The 17,357-nt window shown below is 37.9% G+C and overlaps 2 protein-coding genes across 15 annotated transcripts in view; one reads left to right on the forward strand and one right to left on the reverse strand.

The window, feature by feature from the left end:
- Positions 1 to 11,375, forward strand: part of celf4 (CUGBP, Elav-like family member 4) — a 137,459-nt gene extending 126,084 nt beyond the window's left edge. For 7 of the 14 annotated variants that reach the window (XM_038277815.1, XM_038277822.1, XM_038277812.1 and 4 more), the window contains 4 exons: positions 172 to 252; positions 1,339 to 1,482; positions 2,884 to 3,085; positions 5,480 to 6,928. In XM_038277815.1, the coding sequence (XP_038133743.1) occupies positions 172 to 252; positions 1,339 to 1,482; positions 2,884 to 3,011 (353 nt within the window). In that variant the 3' untranslated portion in view covers positions 3,012 to 3,085; positions 5,480 to 6,928. Of the gene's footprint in view, positions 1 to 171; positions 253 to 1,338; positions 1,483 to 2,883; positions 3,086 to 5,479 lie in introns of all 14 variants that reach the window. The other 7 variants (XM_038277823.1, XM_038277814.1, XM_038277816.1 and 4 more) reach the window with 2 other exon arrangements.
- A 1,671-nt stretch (positions 11,376 to 13,046) lies between these two features.
- The window catches only part of kiaa1328 (KIAA1328 ortholog), a 30,992-nt gene continuing 26,681 nt past the window's right edge, over positions 13,047 to 17,357 (reverse strand). The window contains exon 12 of the mRNA XM_038277827.1: positions 13,047 to 13,431. Within this exon, the coding sequence (XP_038133755.1) occupies positions 13,203 to 13,431 (229 nt within the window). The 3' untranslated portion in view covers positions 13,047 to 13,202. The remainder of the gene's footprint in view (positions 13,432 to 17,357) is intronic.

Genomic DNA, 17,357 nt, shown 5'->3' on the forward strand with positions numbered 1-17,357 from the left:
CAAGGCAGTGTTTGTGCAACACGTAGACTCCATTGTGTATGCTATCTGATCGATTGCTTGCTGTGCTCCTGCATATATCACATTGTTTGTATGTATTCAAGTGTGCGCTGTAGTCATGACTGTTATCTGATCCGCGGCGTGCATGTGTGTGTTTCTGTGTGTGGGTCTCAGCAGCCTACCCCGCCGCATACGGTCAGATCAGCCAGGCCTTCCCCCACCCTCCGCCCATCATTCCACAGCAGCAAAGAGAAGGTAACACAGTCACACACAAACACTATTGCACAAATTTTATTTAGCTTTGTCCTTCTCTTGAGTTTCCAGACTGCTTTTATGGAATACTTTATGTTTTTGAGTGTTTTCAGCAGCTATTTGACAAAACAACACAGTAGTATTTTAGTTTGAATCAACAACCTGAGTCTAAAGGCTCAGTTTGGAGGGTTTTTTTAATGCTTTATGGCAAATCGTTTTTTGAAAGATGAAAGGTCTTTAAAACTGAATTTTAAATCAAAGCAAATGAATGAGAAAGAGCATCTAAAACTTTGCTGTAAACCTGTTTATTTAAACTTAATGACCTCAAGGAGGAAAAGGCTCATATCTGGAACATTACTGCCCTCTTGTGGATAAGATTAAAACACCTTTCAATCCACTACCATCAAGGATTCTACGCTTTTAGCAGCTTTTAGTGGTCATTAAAAGAAGGAAAAAGTAAATATAAAAATATACAAAAACACCACCGTTTTTGTGAGCCCTAAAAATGCTTTTTAAATTATTGTCAGTTGACTAGAGAATACAGAGATTAACGAATTTTATAAAATAAAAGTCAGTAGTGTCACTAAATTCAAGTCTAGATTTTTTATTAATCACAATCAAAGAATCAGAGCTAGCTCATTAAACGTTAAATGTGTTTTTTTTTCCTTAATCTGATACGAACCAGAGGATGATTGAAGTGGGGAAGCGTCATGCCTATTGTTAGGTATGGAGAAGAAGGCTGTAAGCTCTTTTTCTCCATTGCAATGTTAGAGTTATTGGTTTTAGGAAATATTAAAATAAAGCAAAATAAGGCAAAATAGAAGAACCCATCATTTGATACAGCATTTTTTAATGGTTATCACTGAAAAACTCGTTGGACCTGAATCCTAAAGGAAATGTGCGTGCTGAGCTGAAGCAGTAAGCCAAAAAGGTGTTTTCTTTTTCTTATGAGTGGATATTTTCCTATTCTAGCTCTGCTTTTAACTTTACTCCTTTCTCACCTTTCTCTCCTTCTCCTCTTCCCTGCCCTTCAACCGTCTCTCCATCTCTTTTTTTTTTTTTTGTGTTTCTGTCACTGTTTTCATGCAGGACCAGAGGGTTGCAACCTGTTCATCTACCACCTCCCTCAGGAGTTTGGGGATGGAGAGCTGATGCAGATGTTCCTGCCTTTCGGTAATGTCATCTCCTCCAAAGTGTTTGTGGATCGGGCGACAAACCAAAGTAAATGCTTTGGTGGGTAAAAATGAACAGAATCAATGGTTACTGTTTTCTGATTTTTCTTTTTACTAAATGTGTGTCCAATTTTTTTTTTTTTTTAAACCATACAAAACATATTTTGTTCAGTCTATTCTTACTGTTGCTTTAGTGTAAAGCCTAAACATTTTTATTTTTGCATTTAGATACCTCTTTATATTGTTTGTTACATCTAATACGAATGTGGGCTCTCGTACCCTATGGAAGCTCTGCTAGAACCATTCCATTATAAGAATTATTGTCTCAATTTATCACTGACACTAATGTCAAGTTTAAAATGAATGGTGGGGAATGTTTGATGGTTGGTCCATATGTTGCAACCAATTAACAAATTAGCTCTTACCCATTAATTTTACACCACATGCATGAGCTTAGAAGAATCCCTTAAAGCTTCATAGACTGTGCATGATAGAAAACCATTATGAGCTGACATTTCTATTCTATGTTACTTTGCCTTATTTCTGTCACCAATGACCATGAAGTCCTGCATAGCCTTTTCAGGGATTTTGTAGACCAACATAAATAAGTAAATAAAATGAAATACTTTTTTTTTTATTGTTCACAAATTAAAATCTGTACTAAACTACCTTGAATCCATAATAAATGGTAAATGGGCTTATATAGCACCTTTTGCAAGTCAGGGGACTGATGGTGGCACGCTGCACTGTAGCCACAGCTGCCCTGGGGCATACTGATAGAAGTGGGCAGACGCCGCTGGGCTCTTAAAGAATGACTAAGCATGTATTGATCGGCTACGTGCCGCAGGAGAAGATTTATATTGATATTATTAAGAGTTTCTGTTAACTTTTACTTTCTTCTAAATACTCTGTTATATCAATCACAGCTAACAGTTGTCCAGTTAAAACACTTTGACACCCAAGTATGGATCTCTAAACTTCCTCTGGCATTACCATAAACTATTTATTTGCTTCCGTGAGTAATCTCCTCCTTGCCTGGCCTCTGTTGAGGTTTTATAGTTGCTCCATACTCTTTCCATTTCCAGATGATGGATTGAACAGTGCTGTGAGGTGTCCAAAGTCTGGGATGTGTTTTATAACCTAACCCTGTTTTAAACATCTCCACAGCTTTATACCTGACCTGCTGCGGCCCTTGGTTGTAATGTTGATGTCTGCTCGCTAATGTTCTCTAACAAACCTCTGAAGCCTTCACATAACCGCTGAATTAGTACAGGGATTACACTACATGCAGGGGGACTCTATTTGATGGTGACTTCTGAGGACAATATATTGCATTAGATTTATAATGGTATCACAGTACAGAGGCCTAATCTTCTCTTGCATCTTTATCTAACAACTACTCCCCCTGTCTCTTCCTTATGCAACCCCACCCCCCCACCCCCCCACACACACACACACACAGGTTTTGTCAGCTTTGACAACCCAGGTAGTGCCCAAGCTGCCATCCAATCCATGAACGGCTTCCAGATTGGCATGAAGAGACTGAAGGTCCAGCTGAAGAGGCCAAAGGACGCCAACCGCCCGTACTAGCCCTCCTCCCCTGCCCCAACTGGCCAACGCCATCGTGGCCGACGGGGGCAGGCGCTGTCAACAGGAGAAGACAGGTCAGGTGACACTCGAGCCCGATAACTGATTACCTGAACCAAAGCGTCCGCAAGTGCTGCAATATTAAACTGGCAAATGCGCCGACGGTGGGCCCATTTATGATACCGCCTGATGTGTTTTCCATAACCTTTTATGGAAGCCATAAAACACTCGCAGACACCTAATAACAGCCTGATCATCTGTAAAATGCTTGTAAAGATTAGTGAAGTCTTACTCCTTTGCCGACAGTTTAAGAATATATTTGGTAAGGTTATGCTAATGAAGCTCACATGGGACCAGGCAGGGAGAAAATGGTTTGGAACAAAGAAAGTATTTAAATAAAAGCCTTTTGATTGTTAAGAATATCTAGAAAATGTAAGTTTGCATCCTCTTTTTGTTTGCAATACAGAAATCCAGGCCCCCGGTAAAGTTCTTGATATTGAAAATAGATTTGATGTTCTGTTTCAACGTCTGTCAAACACAAACAAAGCTGTAGGAGCATTTTCCTTACATGCCGCCTCCTGTGTTTGCAGAACATCTTTACAGTAAGTGACCCTGCATGTTACCCTGTAGGTAAAAGATAATTGGTAAATGGTTCAGTGTGTTGCGCAGAGAAGAAAATGGTTCCAAGGGGGAGGCATTTATTACCCCTCAGGCGAGTAATTGTGCCGTTCCTCTTTGTCTCCTCCCTTCATCTGCGTGATGGAGGGTTCGCGCCGCGTCGTTCATTCACCGCTGATGACTTCATTCAAGGGCAACTTATCACCCACTCACAAACCAGCTGAACCACACAGTGTCCTGGGGCAAATCGCTGGCAAAATATTGCAATCTCATATGTATTTGTCAAGCCATATATATACACGACACAAGTTTTGATCTGTTATTTTTACATATTTTAACATTTTGAAACTAAATATTTATTTGTAGAGATAGCAACGGCCTCTGCCCACTTGTCCCTGGGGACTTCTGAGTAACTCACTGCAACTTTTTTGCTGTTGTCCAAGAAGCTTCAGAGAATCTTCCAATTGTTTTGGCATTATACAGTGAGTAGAAATAGAAATACACAAAGCAGCAGCTTTGGAAACCACCTTCGGCCAAGTCTTCGTAGATGTGATTAGTTTATCACATTTATCTGGGGAGAATTCAGTCCGTTCACTAATGCTTGTAAGGATTTCAATGTTTACTGGGTGACCAAAGCACCTTTTTTTGCTGCAATTATTAATATTTTGTTCAGCTTATGATCAGATTCCATCTATTCCCGATGTAATAATAATAATAGAGGAGTTTGTGTTTTGACTTAGTGACTGCGAAGGTTAACAGATCCCTTGGCTGCAAGTGCAAAAGCAGCCCACACTATCATCCTTTTGCAATGTGTTTGAGGCCCTGGAGCTGATATGCTTTTCTTGGTTTTAACCCAATGTGCTGCTGCTAATATTGCACTAACTTCATTTGTCAAAATGTCAAAAATTTCCAAAAGTCTTTTATTTTTGTTGCTCAGATGCAACTTTAAATATTGAATCTGTGCCAGTAAACCTTCTTTAAAAAAAAAACATGATTTTTCTTGCCAACTCTGTCAAACAAGCCACATGTTGGGCATTTTTTACTACTCTGCCATCATGGAATTTTACATGCTTATTATTAGATGATTCCTATTGGGTACGTTCATGAAATGTACCTGCAGCCCTCATGGTGGTTTCAAAGAAATTAACAAGAACTTTCACTGAGTTTACATAGAACTTGCCTATACCTTTCATGGTACTTTCCTGGAACCTGCTGGATAATTGTATTATAAAAGTGTCTTATGGTACGGTACTTTCTTGGAGCTTACCAGGAATTTCATACATCCTTCATGAGTACCGTTGGGAATTGGGCTCTAAAAGTTAAGCCTAATGAGTAATTACAAAGATCTCAGCAAATACTTTAGAGGAACTTTATAAAAAAAAAAGACTATTTACTTTTCAGGACCTGCCTTTAATGTTGATGTTTCTTGGGGGGAGTTATAACTTGCTACTACTAATACTAGAAAACTAGCCGTATTATGAGGTGACATAAAGGAGCATTCACAAAACTTTCCCAGTACTTTCTGGGAACTTTAGACTTACCTTTAGAGAGCTACCATTTACTTCTCAGGAATTTTCCATGACTTTCTTATGCACTTTCCTGAAAACCTATTGCAATTTATTTAGAAAATGCAGTTTGTGAAGTCCACAAAATTCACTACAAAGTTTCTTTTAAGTTCTCTAAAAAAATTTAAATTAAAAAACCAAGTTTAGGGAAATCCTCTTTCAAGTCCCTGGATAGTATGGGCTGTATTATGTATGGCCGCATGACGCATCTTTAAGTCTGTAAGAACATTTTAATTGAAAGCTGATACCGTTGTTGATACAATCTTTTCTTCTGTGTTTTCGTTTTAGGATTTGTTGAGCTGAATAACATGTTGACCACTTGCTACCAACTGCTGAGTTAAAACTCAGCCTCCGGACCACAAAGGCTGCTTCAGAGAAAGAGAGAGGAGAGTGAGCATTGGCCAGGTCCAGGACACCTCCCTTTGGATGTACTTAAACTAGTGAACTCAAGAGAGAATTTCTGGTTAGCACCATGACTTCTTTTTCTCCTGCACACTAATATACACCTCCTCCACCTAAAAACCCTGCTTGAATGACAGCTACCTTTTTCTGGACCACAAACACTTTTACTTGAATGCTGAAAGGGGGAAAAAAAGTTAAAGATCCTACATCAGACCTACTGATTATGACCATTTCTACTGAACTCTGCAAGGGAATATGGATGCCAAAAGTCCAACAGGAAATAAAAACTTTTTAAAAACTGAATAGAGGATTGCCATAGGAGATCCTTCTGTGAGATGGTTTGAGTTTCTTTTTGGACAAATGACTTTTGAAGACCAATTTCTAAGACTTCAAGCAACTAAGTTCAAATTGTAAGAGAGGGAGAGAGAACTGCAGTAGGGAATGTGACATTTTCAGGACACAGATTTGGGATGGCCATCTTCAGCTCGGAGTGCCTGTCTGTTTCCAGGGAACACCGTTGCAGAGGAGAGCCACGGCAACGGTTTCCAGGGAGTCTTATCCGTCATTCCTTAGTTGTTTTAGGGACCAAAAGACCAAACGTTTTTATTGCTGAGGACTTGTAGCTCTAATATACTTGGACCACTGCATCTCTTTAAGTCAGCGGCGCCTGCCTGGAGAGTTGCACTTGAAACAAGTGTACATTTCGAATATATACAAAACCTGTATATATACATATATATTAATGATATGCTTTTTTGGAATACAGGCAGAACTATTTCAGATGACCAAAAAGGGTCTCTCACTTCGTTAGTTTACAATTACGCAAAATGTTTATTTTTGTTCCCCTTTTCATTTTTGTCTCGGGAGGGATGGCGAATGCATGGGAGGGGCTGCTCCGTATCACAGCCTTATCTTTTTTAAAATCGACATCCTAACCTCACAGATAAAAGAACATCCGAAACGTTTGAAATATATGAACTTGTTTATATTTGCAGTACATATAAATGTATAACAAGCATTCAAGGCAATGTATTCATATATACAGTATATATGGATAATAGATATTAATCACAAATATATGTATTTATATGCACATATTTTATATATGTGTGACTGTACATAGAGCGGCTACTGACTAAGTTGAGCTGTCCTTTTTTTGTAGAGTTTAGCAGGAGTTTGAAGCATTGCTCTGCTTGGGAAGACCCGCACATCTGGCAGCTCCCCAAAACTGCAGGCATTCCTATCTCTGATAACAAATATGCTGACACATGACATGTTACTAAAAAAGAAAGAAAAAAAAAAGAAAAGAAAAAAAGATCAGCGCATATGAGAAAACGTATCTTCTGTAAATATTATCTGAAACATGCAAAAAGCCACCTCTCAGTAGCAGGCTTTAAGAGAATCAGGCTAAAGAGGATTTTTTCTTTAGAAGAAAAGGACAATTATCTTCGACTCTATTCCAAAACATATCATGTGAGCTCACACACACACACACACACACACACACAAACTTCTCTTTGAAACTTGAACCAAAACGAATACGTCTCACAACCCTTGCTCTCTTTTGCATTCAGTAAAGTGCATGTAGCGTATGGGCTGTCACCACGTCGAGGTGTGCCTTGTCACCTGCAAAATCTGCCATCCAGCACTGTGCTCACACAAAAATGAAAACAAAAACAAAGACAGACACAAAGAACCTGAACACACATTTCTGCAAGCAGCCAATGCGCTATTATGATGTCAAAAAACCCCAGGCAAATCCATATCATTTCTCAGCCATGTAGAGAGCTTTAGCGCATGTCAAACAGAGCAAATCGTGCGATCACTGTTGGGTCTACCTTTGTCTTTGCAAAAATAAACAAAAACATGCATTTAAAGCGGAAGTAGACACGTGATCAGACTATAAAACGTGGGCATTAGGTAACCTGTTGGCACAGGTGTTAACTATCAAAGCAGTGTGCAGGGCTCCTGTAACTATCTTCCTCTGGTCGAAGCTGGAGAATAAAGTAGGCGTGACTGAATGAGGGAAGTGACTGAGCAGTATTTACAGCTATGACGTTATTGCAATGAGGATAAAGATGATCGAAATCTGGTTTCATATAACGTTTTAATAGCAAATCTCTGCTGGCAACGTGAAGCATTTACTTTTAACTTTCATTATGCCTAATAACATCTTCCCATCTGACTTAATAAATATATATATATATATATATATATATATATATATATATATATATATATATATATATATATATATATATATAAAATGGACAACAACACAGTTCTGGATAACCCTGTCAAAGATGTGCAAAAAGCCTTAAAATACTTGGTTGTTATGGAGACGTTGTGACTTCTAGGATCCTATTCTTTGTTACAGTTGTCTAATAATACCTTTAAGAAACTTTACTGTTTCGTCAAACCATCCTGCTCACTGTGCAGTTCGACATCTTAGAAAAGTTTATTTAATCTTTTCAAAGGGGAGTGTTGGCCTAGCTGTTAGGGCAGTACACTTGTGCTCTGTGAAGGCTACAAGTACCGGGTTCGATTCCCAAAGCCTGCACTCTGGGTTCCTGAGCAAGGACCATAACCCCACACTGCTCTTCGGGCGCCGCACAATGGCAGCCTACTGCTCCCCAAGGGGATGGATTAAATGCAGAGAGTTGATTTCCCCATTGTGAGACAATAGAGGGATTTACATTTTCATTTACATAAATATTCCATTGAAAAAGCGAATCTCCATTCTTTATACACAGTATGAGGTTTCAGTGGTTTATTTTTCCTAAATTCCTAATTATGTTGTAAACCAGAGTCAGCAACCTCTACGATTGAAAGAGTCAATATTACCTTTGTTGTTGGTTACAGAAAATCACCTTCCAACGAGGACTTCAATTGCAGTCTAAACAGTACAAAACTATAGATGAATATAGATGAAATACGATCAAGTTTCTTTAAAAAAATGAGAAGGAAAGTTCAGTGGAAGGAATAATTGTGGAATCAACCGGTTTTACATTTTGGTTTGAATGAGTAAAACAGATGAACTTTCTAATTTAATGAAATACACTTATAAACTTGGGCTATCCTCCAGCCTAGTAGATTATAGTTCCAATAGTAAATGAAGTTTTTTCAAACTGTTCCTGTACATTTGCAAGTGCAAGTTTTTTTGCATTAACTTCTTGCTGTTCCCTAATAGCTAGGAAGAGAGGACATCAGCCTTACCTAAATGGGATATTTTCTGTTGTCTATCCCAATGTAAAGATCTGTGAATAGAAACTAGCCCTTTTACACATTTTTCTACCTCCAGAGTAACAGGAAGTTTTGGACCACCATTTAAAAGTCCCGTTGCACAAAAAATAGGGAAAGATTTTGGTTGTTTACTGAAATTACATTTAAAGAAATTTATTTTATTGCTTTTTACACATCTTTGCCATAATTTGTATTCAGAAATGAAGGCTCTACTGCCTTCAGCTCCAAAATGAAGTTAACCCTTCCACTTAATGCAACTGCTCTCTTACTGAGGCTGACTTCATGATTGCTCAGCATAGAGTTTTCTATAGCATTCCACAGGAAAATGTTGTAAACACCTACTATACACCTCTAAAAGGTCAACAGACGTGGATTTATTGGACTCCCCTCAACACATATTGAGCTGGTGGGAATACTTAATGAATATTTATAGATATGCATATTTATAAGGCTATATGACACTTTTGGAAGACAATGCTTCCCGTTAGGTGCCATTACCAGTTTAGCTATAAACTGCTCATTATGCTGGTTCCCTGGCGTCTGCATCTAACCTTTTTTAGCTCTTTGAATAATTTAACATTTACCTCCCAAATCTAGCAAGGAAAGAAAACAGCCACTCCACACATCCCGGCTTGTTTTTTTTTTTTTTTTTAGTGCAGTACTTAATTCACCAAGCGTGTGATTTAGTGCAACCAAGATGACCAACATGATTAGGTGCATTTAAACAAACTGTTTATGTTTCAAAATAACATCAACAAAAATGTGGCTCAGCCTTAGCCGCTGATCGCAGCTCCGTCTACCCCTTTTTGACTTCCCCGCTGCTGCACTGAGAAATCTTTCAAAAAACAAAGAGAAGCGTACACAGAGCTTGTCTGAGCAATCATCCATGTCTTTTACCCATGTTTTCATGATGTAAGGAAAGGTAAAGCAATCATGTGAAGTATTGGAAATCTTCACTTGCTCTGAATCAAAGCTGCAAGTTTACAGGTTGGAAAAAAAGTGAAACTGACTGGTTCAACAAGAGACAGAGCAGAAGTTTGAATATAAATATATATAAATATATACATAAACTGATGAATATACTGTAAATTATTTCTTTTTTGCTCTGTTTTTCCTCTGTACATAGGTTTGCATATTTTATAGGACTTTTACTTCCATCTACAAGGACTGGATAAAGTACTTTAAATACTTTAAATAAATATATATATAAATATGAATATATGAATGAAAACACGATAATGCTCATTGAAACCAGGTACAAAAAAAAAAAGAAAAAAAATACAGTCGCTAGGTTACGGTGAAAACTGTAGGACCTGACCAAGGCATTTATCCAGAATACAGTCAGGGAGAGCATTGACCTCAGTTAGAGCTTAGACACACATTGACCTATTTTATAAAAACAAAAGGTTTAAAAAACTTCAGTGGGTTCTATTCATTTATTCCTTTAGATATTTGTTTAGGAGTCATGTCTGAGATGATATGCATGCTTTCACAGCATTATTTTTCTATGAGTTGGTACGTGACCAAATCTTTTTTTATATGACATGCATGGGCTGCCGTCGTGGTCCATAGATGATCTTTGTTCCTGCCTGAGGGACCAAACCTTCAGCACTTCTTTGGTGATGGAGAAGAAAAACCAAAAAAAAAAAAAAAAAACTCCTATTGACCAACTGATGTCAGAAACAGATTTTAATCATTTATTTATCTATTTATTTAATTTATTGTGTATTTATTTGTGCTGTTAGATTCAAGATCTGAGCTCTGCTGTCGCCCCTAATCCTCAAAAGCCCTAATCTGAATTTTACTTCTTCAATGACTGATTTTTTTTTTTTTCTTTCACAAATGAACTCAACAATGCAGTAAAACGCTAAAGCCTTATACATACTGTAACTATAGATTCATGCTGTTCTGGAAAAAACTGTTTTTTGTCAGGAAATTGTCCTCTTGTTATTGGGCCTTTTCTCCAAAATTGGTTAAACTCTTGGATATTTCGTTCCAATAGGTTTCGCAATTAGAAATAATTGTTTCTTGTTCATCACTACTTGCATTTGTTTTTCATTGTGACTTCAAGTATTTGACAGAGCTCTGATCTTGTTCAACCCATATTTTCTGCCAAAAACAAAATTCAACAATGACTGCACTAATTCATCAAAAAGAGAAAAGAAAAATCCAGGTTTCTTTTTATTTATTTCTTTTTTTTCTGTGCTATTACCAGTGTGATCTTATTTCTAAGGCTCAGTAGTGTTGCTAGAATCACATTTTACATCATGTGGTTTTCAAAGTGTTCTGGAAATCTACTGTATTTCCCAAATTTCAGCACAGATGGAGGGCTGGGGAAATGAATGTTGCATATTAAAGCTTTGCCAGGTTCCTAATGAGCTGAGCTTCTGATTGGGCAGTCCGCTTTAGGGTCCCGCTCCTCCCACCCCGTCTCTCCAGACTGCACCATTCTCTGGTCCCCTGGACTCCTCTTTTTGTAATTTTAAATGAATGATGCGTCTCAGCTTAGCCCAATAATAAAGCACAGTCTAGAATAATGTAATCTGTGTGGTGTCATAATTACTGAGAATTTATCAATGGGAGATTTTGCTGTTTGTTGATGTAAAACATTCACATCTTGCCATGGTCAAAGTATGGTGGGGTTTAAAAAAAGGTTAAAGCTTTAACCAAACACTGACTTTCTGTGTTACTTTACCTATTCTTTTTAAGTTGTAATAAAGTGCCAGAGTTATTGGAAGTTTTTCCTGCTGCACAGAGCATAGAGGAAGCGAGTTGCACTGCAAACCCCCGTAAACACAATTAGGAGGCAGAAACACTGAGTGGATGAGATATTTATTGTGGCGTAATGATGTGGCGTTTAGGTTACTCGGCTGTGGGAAAACAAACCAGTTCTGCAAAACCAATTAAACACAGGCTGTAACACAAAGTCCTGGTAAAGCAGTGAGACCACTTTGGTTGAAAAATTCCCCATTCTAACTGTATGAAAATATTTTAAATCACAAAAAACAATCATAGAAGGCGAAGGAGGGCTGCTTATGAATCAAATTAAAAGGTAACAGTTTTAAAGCTACATTTAAGGGCAGTGGACAACTGATCAACATTGGCTTCTGGCTTCTTAGCTAAGGTGGAATAGATTGTAGTCTGTGTATATGGGAGACGTGAGCGTTCAGCTTTAAATCCTCTTGGTCTTTCATCTCAGTATATCATCACAAGTCTTTTTTTTATCATTTTGAAATAGTAATAATCTAGGAGAATTATTTTTTTGGTTTTTTAATGTAGTCCTTTATTGTATATTTTTTAACCTTCCCTCTAATTATCTAAGGTCCCCTGACAACCCTCGGTTCAAAAACTAATATTTTAACTTTATTGATTTCACATTGGAGAATTTTAGCTCTGCATTTCACACATCCCCTTGGGGAGCAGTGGGCTGCCATCGTTGGGCACCCGGGGAGCAATCAGGGGTTAAGGATCTTGCTCAGGGTCTCAGGGTGGCAGTCTGTGGGAGTGGGTTTCGAACTCACAACCTCAGGATTCAAACCCTATAGCCCAACCCCTAGGCCACCACTCCCCCTACTGACCTAATTAACCAACTACAACAAGTTTAATATAATTATGCAAAATTTATTTTAATAAATTTTGTATTTATCTTATATTTTCAGCAGCAGTGGTAATAACTGTTGCTTCTCTATCTCAAATAAAAGCAGTTAATTAACCTTTATAAAATGGTTATATTGCTACTGAAGGTTATAGTGAGTTTTAAATCAACTCTGGATGGATGGATGGATGGATGGATGGATGGATGGATGGATGGATGGATGGATGGATGGATGGATGGATGGATGGATGGATGGATGGATGGATGGATGGATGGATGGATGGATGGATGGATGGATGGATGGATGGATGGATAGATAGATAGATATAATATAATCAATAATGACTGTCACTTATGCGTCATGTCTCACACACTCCACAAAAATGAAATACAAAGAAAGGTGTTTGTAGTAAAAAGGAGTAACTGCCTTACATTCCCAGGGATTTACTGAGGCTGCAGATGTATGCATAATACATCGAGTCAGAATCAGAACGGTCAATTGTGAGTCATGAGATTCAGTTTGAATTTACATTGCCAAGGTCTTCAGAGGCAATAACTGCAGCTCAGCGTTTAAAAACATTCCTCGGGTAAAGCATGATTTACTTACAAAAGAAGTTCAGAGTAAATATACATTTATTTGTATGGTAAAGAAAAGTGTTAATACAAAAGAGATAAACAAAAAATAAAAAATAAATCCTAATTTTAGAAATTACTCAAGACAATAAAATGCCATCGATTAGGTGGTGACATTTAAGTAAATTATTCTATTTGTTAGCAAATGAAAAAAATGTCTTCAAGTATCTGGCTTTCTTCCAGGTCCTGTTGAAGGTTCTGTCGATGGTTCCCACCAGGAGTAAGAAGGTTTATCTTTCCGGATTTAAAGCCAGCAAGGGTTGAACTGTGTTGTAATGTTTTGGGTCTTCCAGCAGCAGGCTTGTGCTGCTTTTGGGCAGAGAAGGGACTAAAGATATCCAATACCTCGGCCAAAGAATCATCCAACCTGAAAGAAAACATATATATATTTGCTTTGATTCAGTCTTATTAGGTTTCCATTCTACCTAACATTAGTTTGATTTACAGGCTATGTTTTAAAAATAGGAGTCATTTAGAGAAACAATCCTTTAATGCAGGGTTCCAACACATTATTCATGTCTAAAACGCTAAAGTTCAGGATGGACGGACGGAAAAACAGGATGGATTAATAACAGACGTAAAGCAGTTATGGGTGGCAGTGCGGATTTGCAATGTAGCAGAGGAATCTGCAGAAACGCTCCCACCTACTGTAGATGCCTGCAGTTAAGGAAGGATGTCACAAGCCGGAGGATCAATTTGAGACAGTCTGAAATCTACTTGAAGGAAAGATTTGTCATTCACCTTTTACTTGTTAACACAGATAGTCTGAAAGCAAAATTCGTCGAGTCTTAACAAAAATCTTTCTTGCTGAAGTTCCTAACAAGCAGAGTTAACAAGTCAAAACCACTGAGGCATCTCTGCAAAAAAAGATTTTTGCAGGTGTGTGAGAATAAGCAGGAGAAGACCCGGTGCTTTCTGCCCTGGAATAGAAATGAGGAAGTGTGCAGTGAAATAAATAAACCAAAACGGGGGAGATTAAGCTAATAGAGATTCAATCCCTCAGTCTGGCTGGCTTGATAAATTATTCAGTGTATACACAGCCGGACGACGACCATTCCAGATACAAAACATGAATTCTTTAAAGCACGCTCCACTGATCTTGCCAACATAATTCTCTGCTCGTTTAAAGCTGCACTGATTTGCATCGTGCAGCTCTGCACACATCTCTCCCAGGTAGAGGCGATCTTCAGGATGCACTTGTTGATATGCATGTGGGTGGCCAGCAGACACGCATACTGGTGCAGCTCCCAATCAGGGCACATTGGTGCTCCTCCACACGTACCTATGGACCTTGATATGTCATGTTTTCAAGCTATATCAAGGCAATGATAGCTGATAGGCTTTAAAAGGGTACATTTGGCTTTGGATTAATTCATATGTAGAGTTTGAGTAGACGATAGATAGAAAGTGAAAGAGCTGAACGGGTGATGGTTGATGGGAATGAAAAAGACAAGTTGAAGCTAATTGAAGTAAATCTGCCCTCCTTATTTTGGTCTGCTTCCTGTCAACCAAAACGGGGGGGATGGGGTGGTAAATAATGCATCTTTTTCTATACGAGTGTCAGGAAATGAACGCTGCTGTTTGGGATAGAAAGCGGGCAGAGGGAGAGTTGAAATAAGAGCGGGGGGAGAGGACTATGGACGGGATGCCTCACTCGAAATGTGAGAATTTGCATTTTTATTTGTTGATTTATTTAATGGACGGGGCTCTTAAACAGCCATCCATCAACAAGCGACATGTCTGTAATGAATAATGCATCACTTACCGGCGGTCACAATCCATAACAAGCAAAGGGGGGGTACAGTTTGTGTAAGAATGAGGAAAGGAATGGGTGGGGTGGCAGAGGAGAAAAGTAAAAAACAAAGATTGCATGAAGCAATAGTCAGTTCTTAGAGCAGCTTTTCTTTGTTAAGCAGAGTTTTTGAAAAAGTCAAATGCTGCAAGAGATTTTCTGCCCCAAGAGTTCAGGAAATTCAGCTTTACTTCTAATGGACAGCAGTTAAAGGAACAAGATTCTGGCATTACTGAAAATAAACTTTGCAACAGAAACCATGGGTCAATCTACGGGCATCTAGAGACCCTGGATGGCTGACACTTAAGTGCTTCCATCCTCTGTGCCAGTCAATACAGTAAGAACCATTTATGGAAATTACTCTCACAGTATTTCACTTTAATGGAAAACTAAAGGAAGAAAATACTGTACCTGTCAAAGTGTTCATACCCTTTAAACTTCATCTTTTTTTACTTTTTTAGAGTCACAAACCAAGAAGGTATTTTTGGGGCTTTTATGTGACAAACCATTGTAAACATTTTATCTAAAGAAAATGGAAAAGGAAACATGGTTCTTTTTTTTTACTGATAAAAAATATGAAAAAGAAGGTATGCCAATATTTATAACTTTTCTATATTTTAAACCACTAAATAAAATCAGGTGCCTTCAATTCTTTTCAAAATTCCACTTACTGGTAAATAGTTTCTAAATGTGATTAATTTATTAAAAGCATCCAGCTCTTCTGTTAAGAAAATTTCCAGACAGGCCGAGGATAAGGTTGTGGAGAAGTCTGATGTTGTGACCTTGATTCCAAGCTGAACTTTCCTCAGTATTTAGGCATTTACAACAACAAGAATCAAATTTGTCTGGCCCCAAAAACAGGTCAACCAATCACGTTGTGGTATTATGGTTTAAGGCGCAGCATTCAGCTGTCACAAAACAGATGTGCGGAGCCCACAGCCGAACTAAAGTAAACGCACACTGCTGCAATAACATCCGTTTTGTCAAGAAAAGCAAGAAGCACTTTTTGCATCTTTGGGTGGCAAAGATGTCACGTGATCAGTCTGGCTTGTCAAATTACTGATGCTGTAAAGGTCCACTGTTATGGTAGGAAAACCTGTAAATAATTAGAAAAGGACTTTACAAATATGCTGGAAAGGCTCCAAAGACCTGAGACTGGGGGAAGTCTACCATGCAAAAAAAAAAAAATTTAAAAATTAAAATACAGCCAGAGCTACGATCAAATGATTTGGACCAGAGCATATTCATACATCTAATTGGACTAGTCCAAGTCCAGATCTAAATCTAACAAATTATATATAGCCAGTCTTTACAACACAGCATTTTTACGTTTTTATCATTGTAGAAAATTGGAAAAAGCAGTATTTGATAAATCAACAATTAATCAAAAAAAATTTAACAAACCATAATTTATAGGTGGGCATGAATTTGTGCATTTTTAAGCGAAGCTGAAAACACAGAGCTATATGTACATCATATAACTGCATCCTTACTGTTCACCATTTCACCTACAACTTCTACCACGAACTCTGCTTGTCACTTTCATTAAAGATAGCCGTCTCGCCCCGGTGCCTCTTTTCATTTGCAGTCCAAACAGAAAGATAAAAAATCCCATAATGGCCGCTGCGTATATCCCGCATGACAATTTCCAAACCAATCAATAGCAGGCGGGCAACAGTAGGATAGATGGAGATGAGATGGGCAGGGTGCGCTGGAACTGTCTCATTACTAACTAGCACAGGATTCATGAAGGGATTAAGGAGGTCACTTAATGTTAACACCTGCTCTGGATTTGCAATTCGCACATCAAGATTGTAATGGTTGAGATTAAACGGCCATAAGGGAGCTGCTGTGTTGTCTAGCTGGGCAGGGGAGTCTTTTCTGCACAACTGTTTTTCATTTGACAAAGTTTGCCCAACTTTTTTTGTTTTGGGATATTTGTGGAAAATCAGCTCTGATCTTTGATTTAAAGATTTCCAGTTTAAAAGAAAACAGAATCAAAGATTTCCAGTTTAAAAGAAAACAGAATCAAAGATTTCCAGTTTAAAAGAAAACAGAATCAAAGATTTCCAGTTTAAAAGAAAACAGAATCAAAGATTTCCAGTTTAAAAGAAAACAGAATCAGAGATTTCCAGTTTAAAAGAAAACAGAATCAAAGATTTCCAGTTTAAAAGGTTGGTTTGTTGGTTGGTTGGTTGGTTGGATAAACATTTAAAGAAATTCTAATTTCTTTTGACCTGAGAATAATAGATTCTAGGCTGTTGGTGTTTTTTGATCTTTAGAGGAATCCTGTTAAGTCTGACATGAAACCTGGACATCAAAACTAATAAATTAATAAAATTGTCATATTTATTCACTGTTACTGTATTATTTGTACTTCTTCAAAGCATAAACAATGTCAGGTAATGGCTATAAAAAGCAGGTTCCATAAAAACAAACGAAAAAAAGGAGCATTAGCAACTGACTGCAACTAACAAAAGTCATCTTAAAAGGCAAAGTTC

This window comes from Cyprinodon tularosa, unplaced genomic scaffold, assembly GCF_016077235.1.
Source record: "Cyprinodon tularosa strain WSP-4 unplaced genomic scaffold, ASM1607723v1 ctg135, whole genome shotgun sequence".
In the NCBI taxonomy this organism is placed as follows: domain Eukaryota; kingdom Metazoa; phylum Chordata; class Actinopteri; order Cyprinodontiformes; family Cyprinodontidae; genus Cyprinodon; species Cyprinodon tularosa.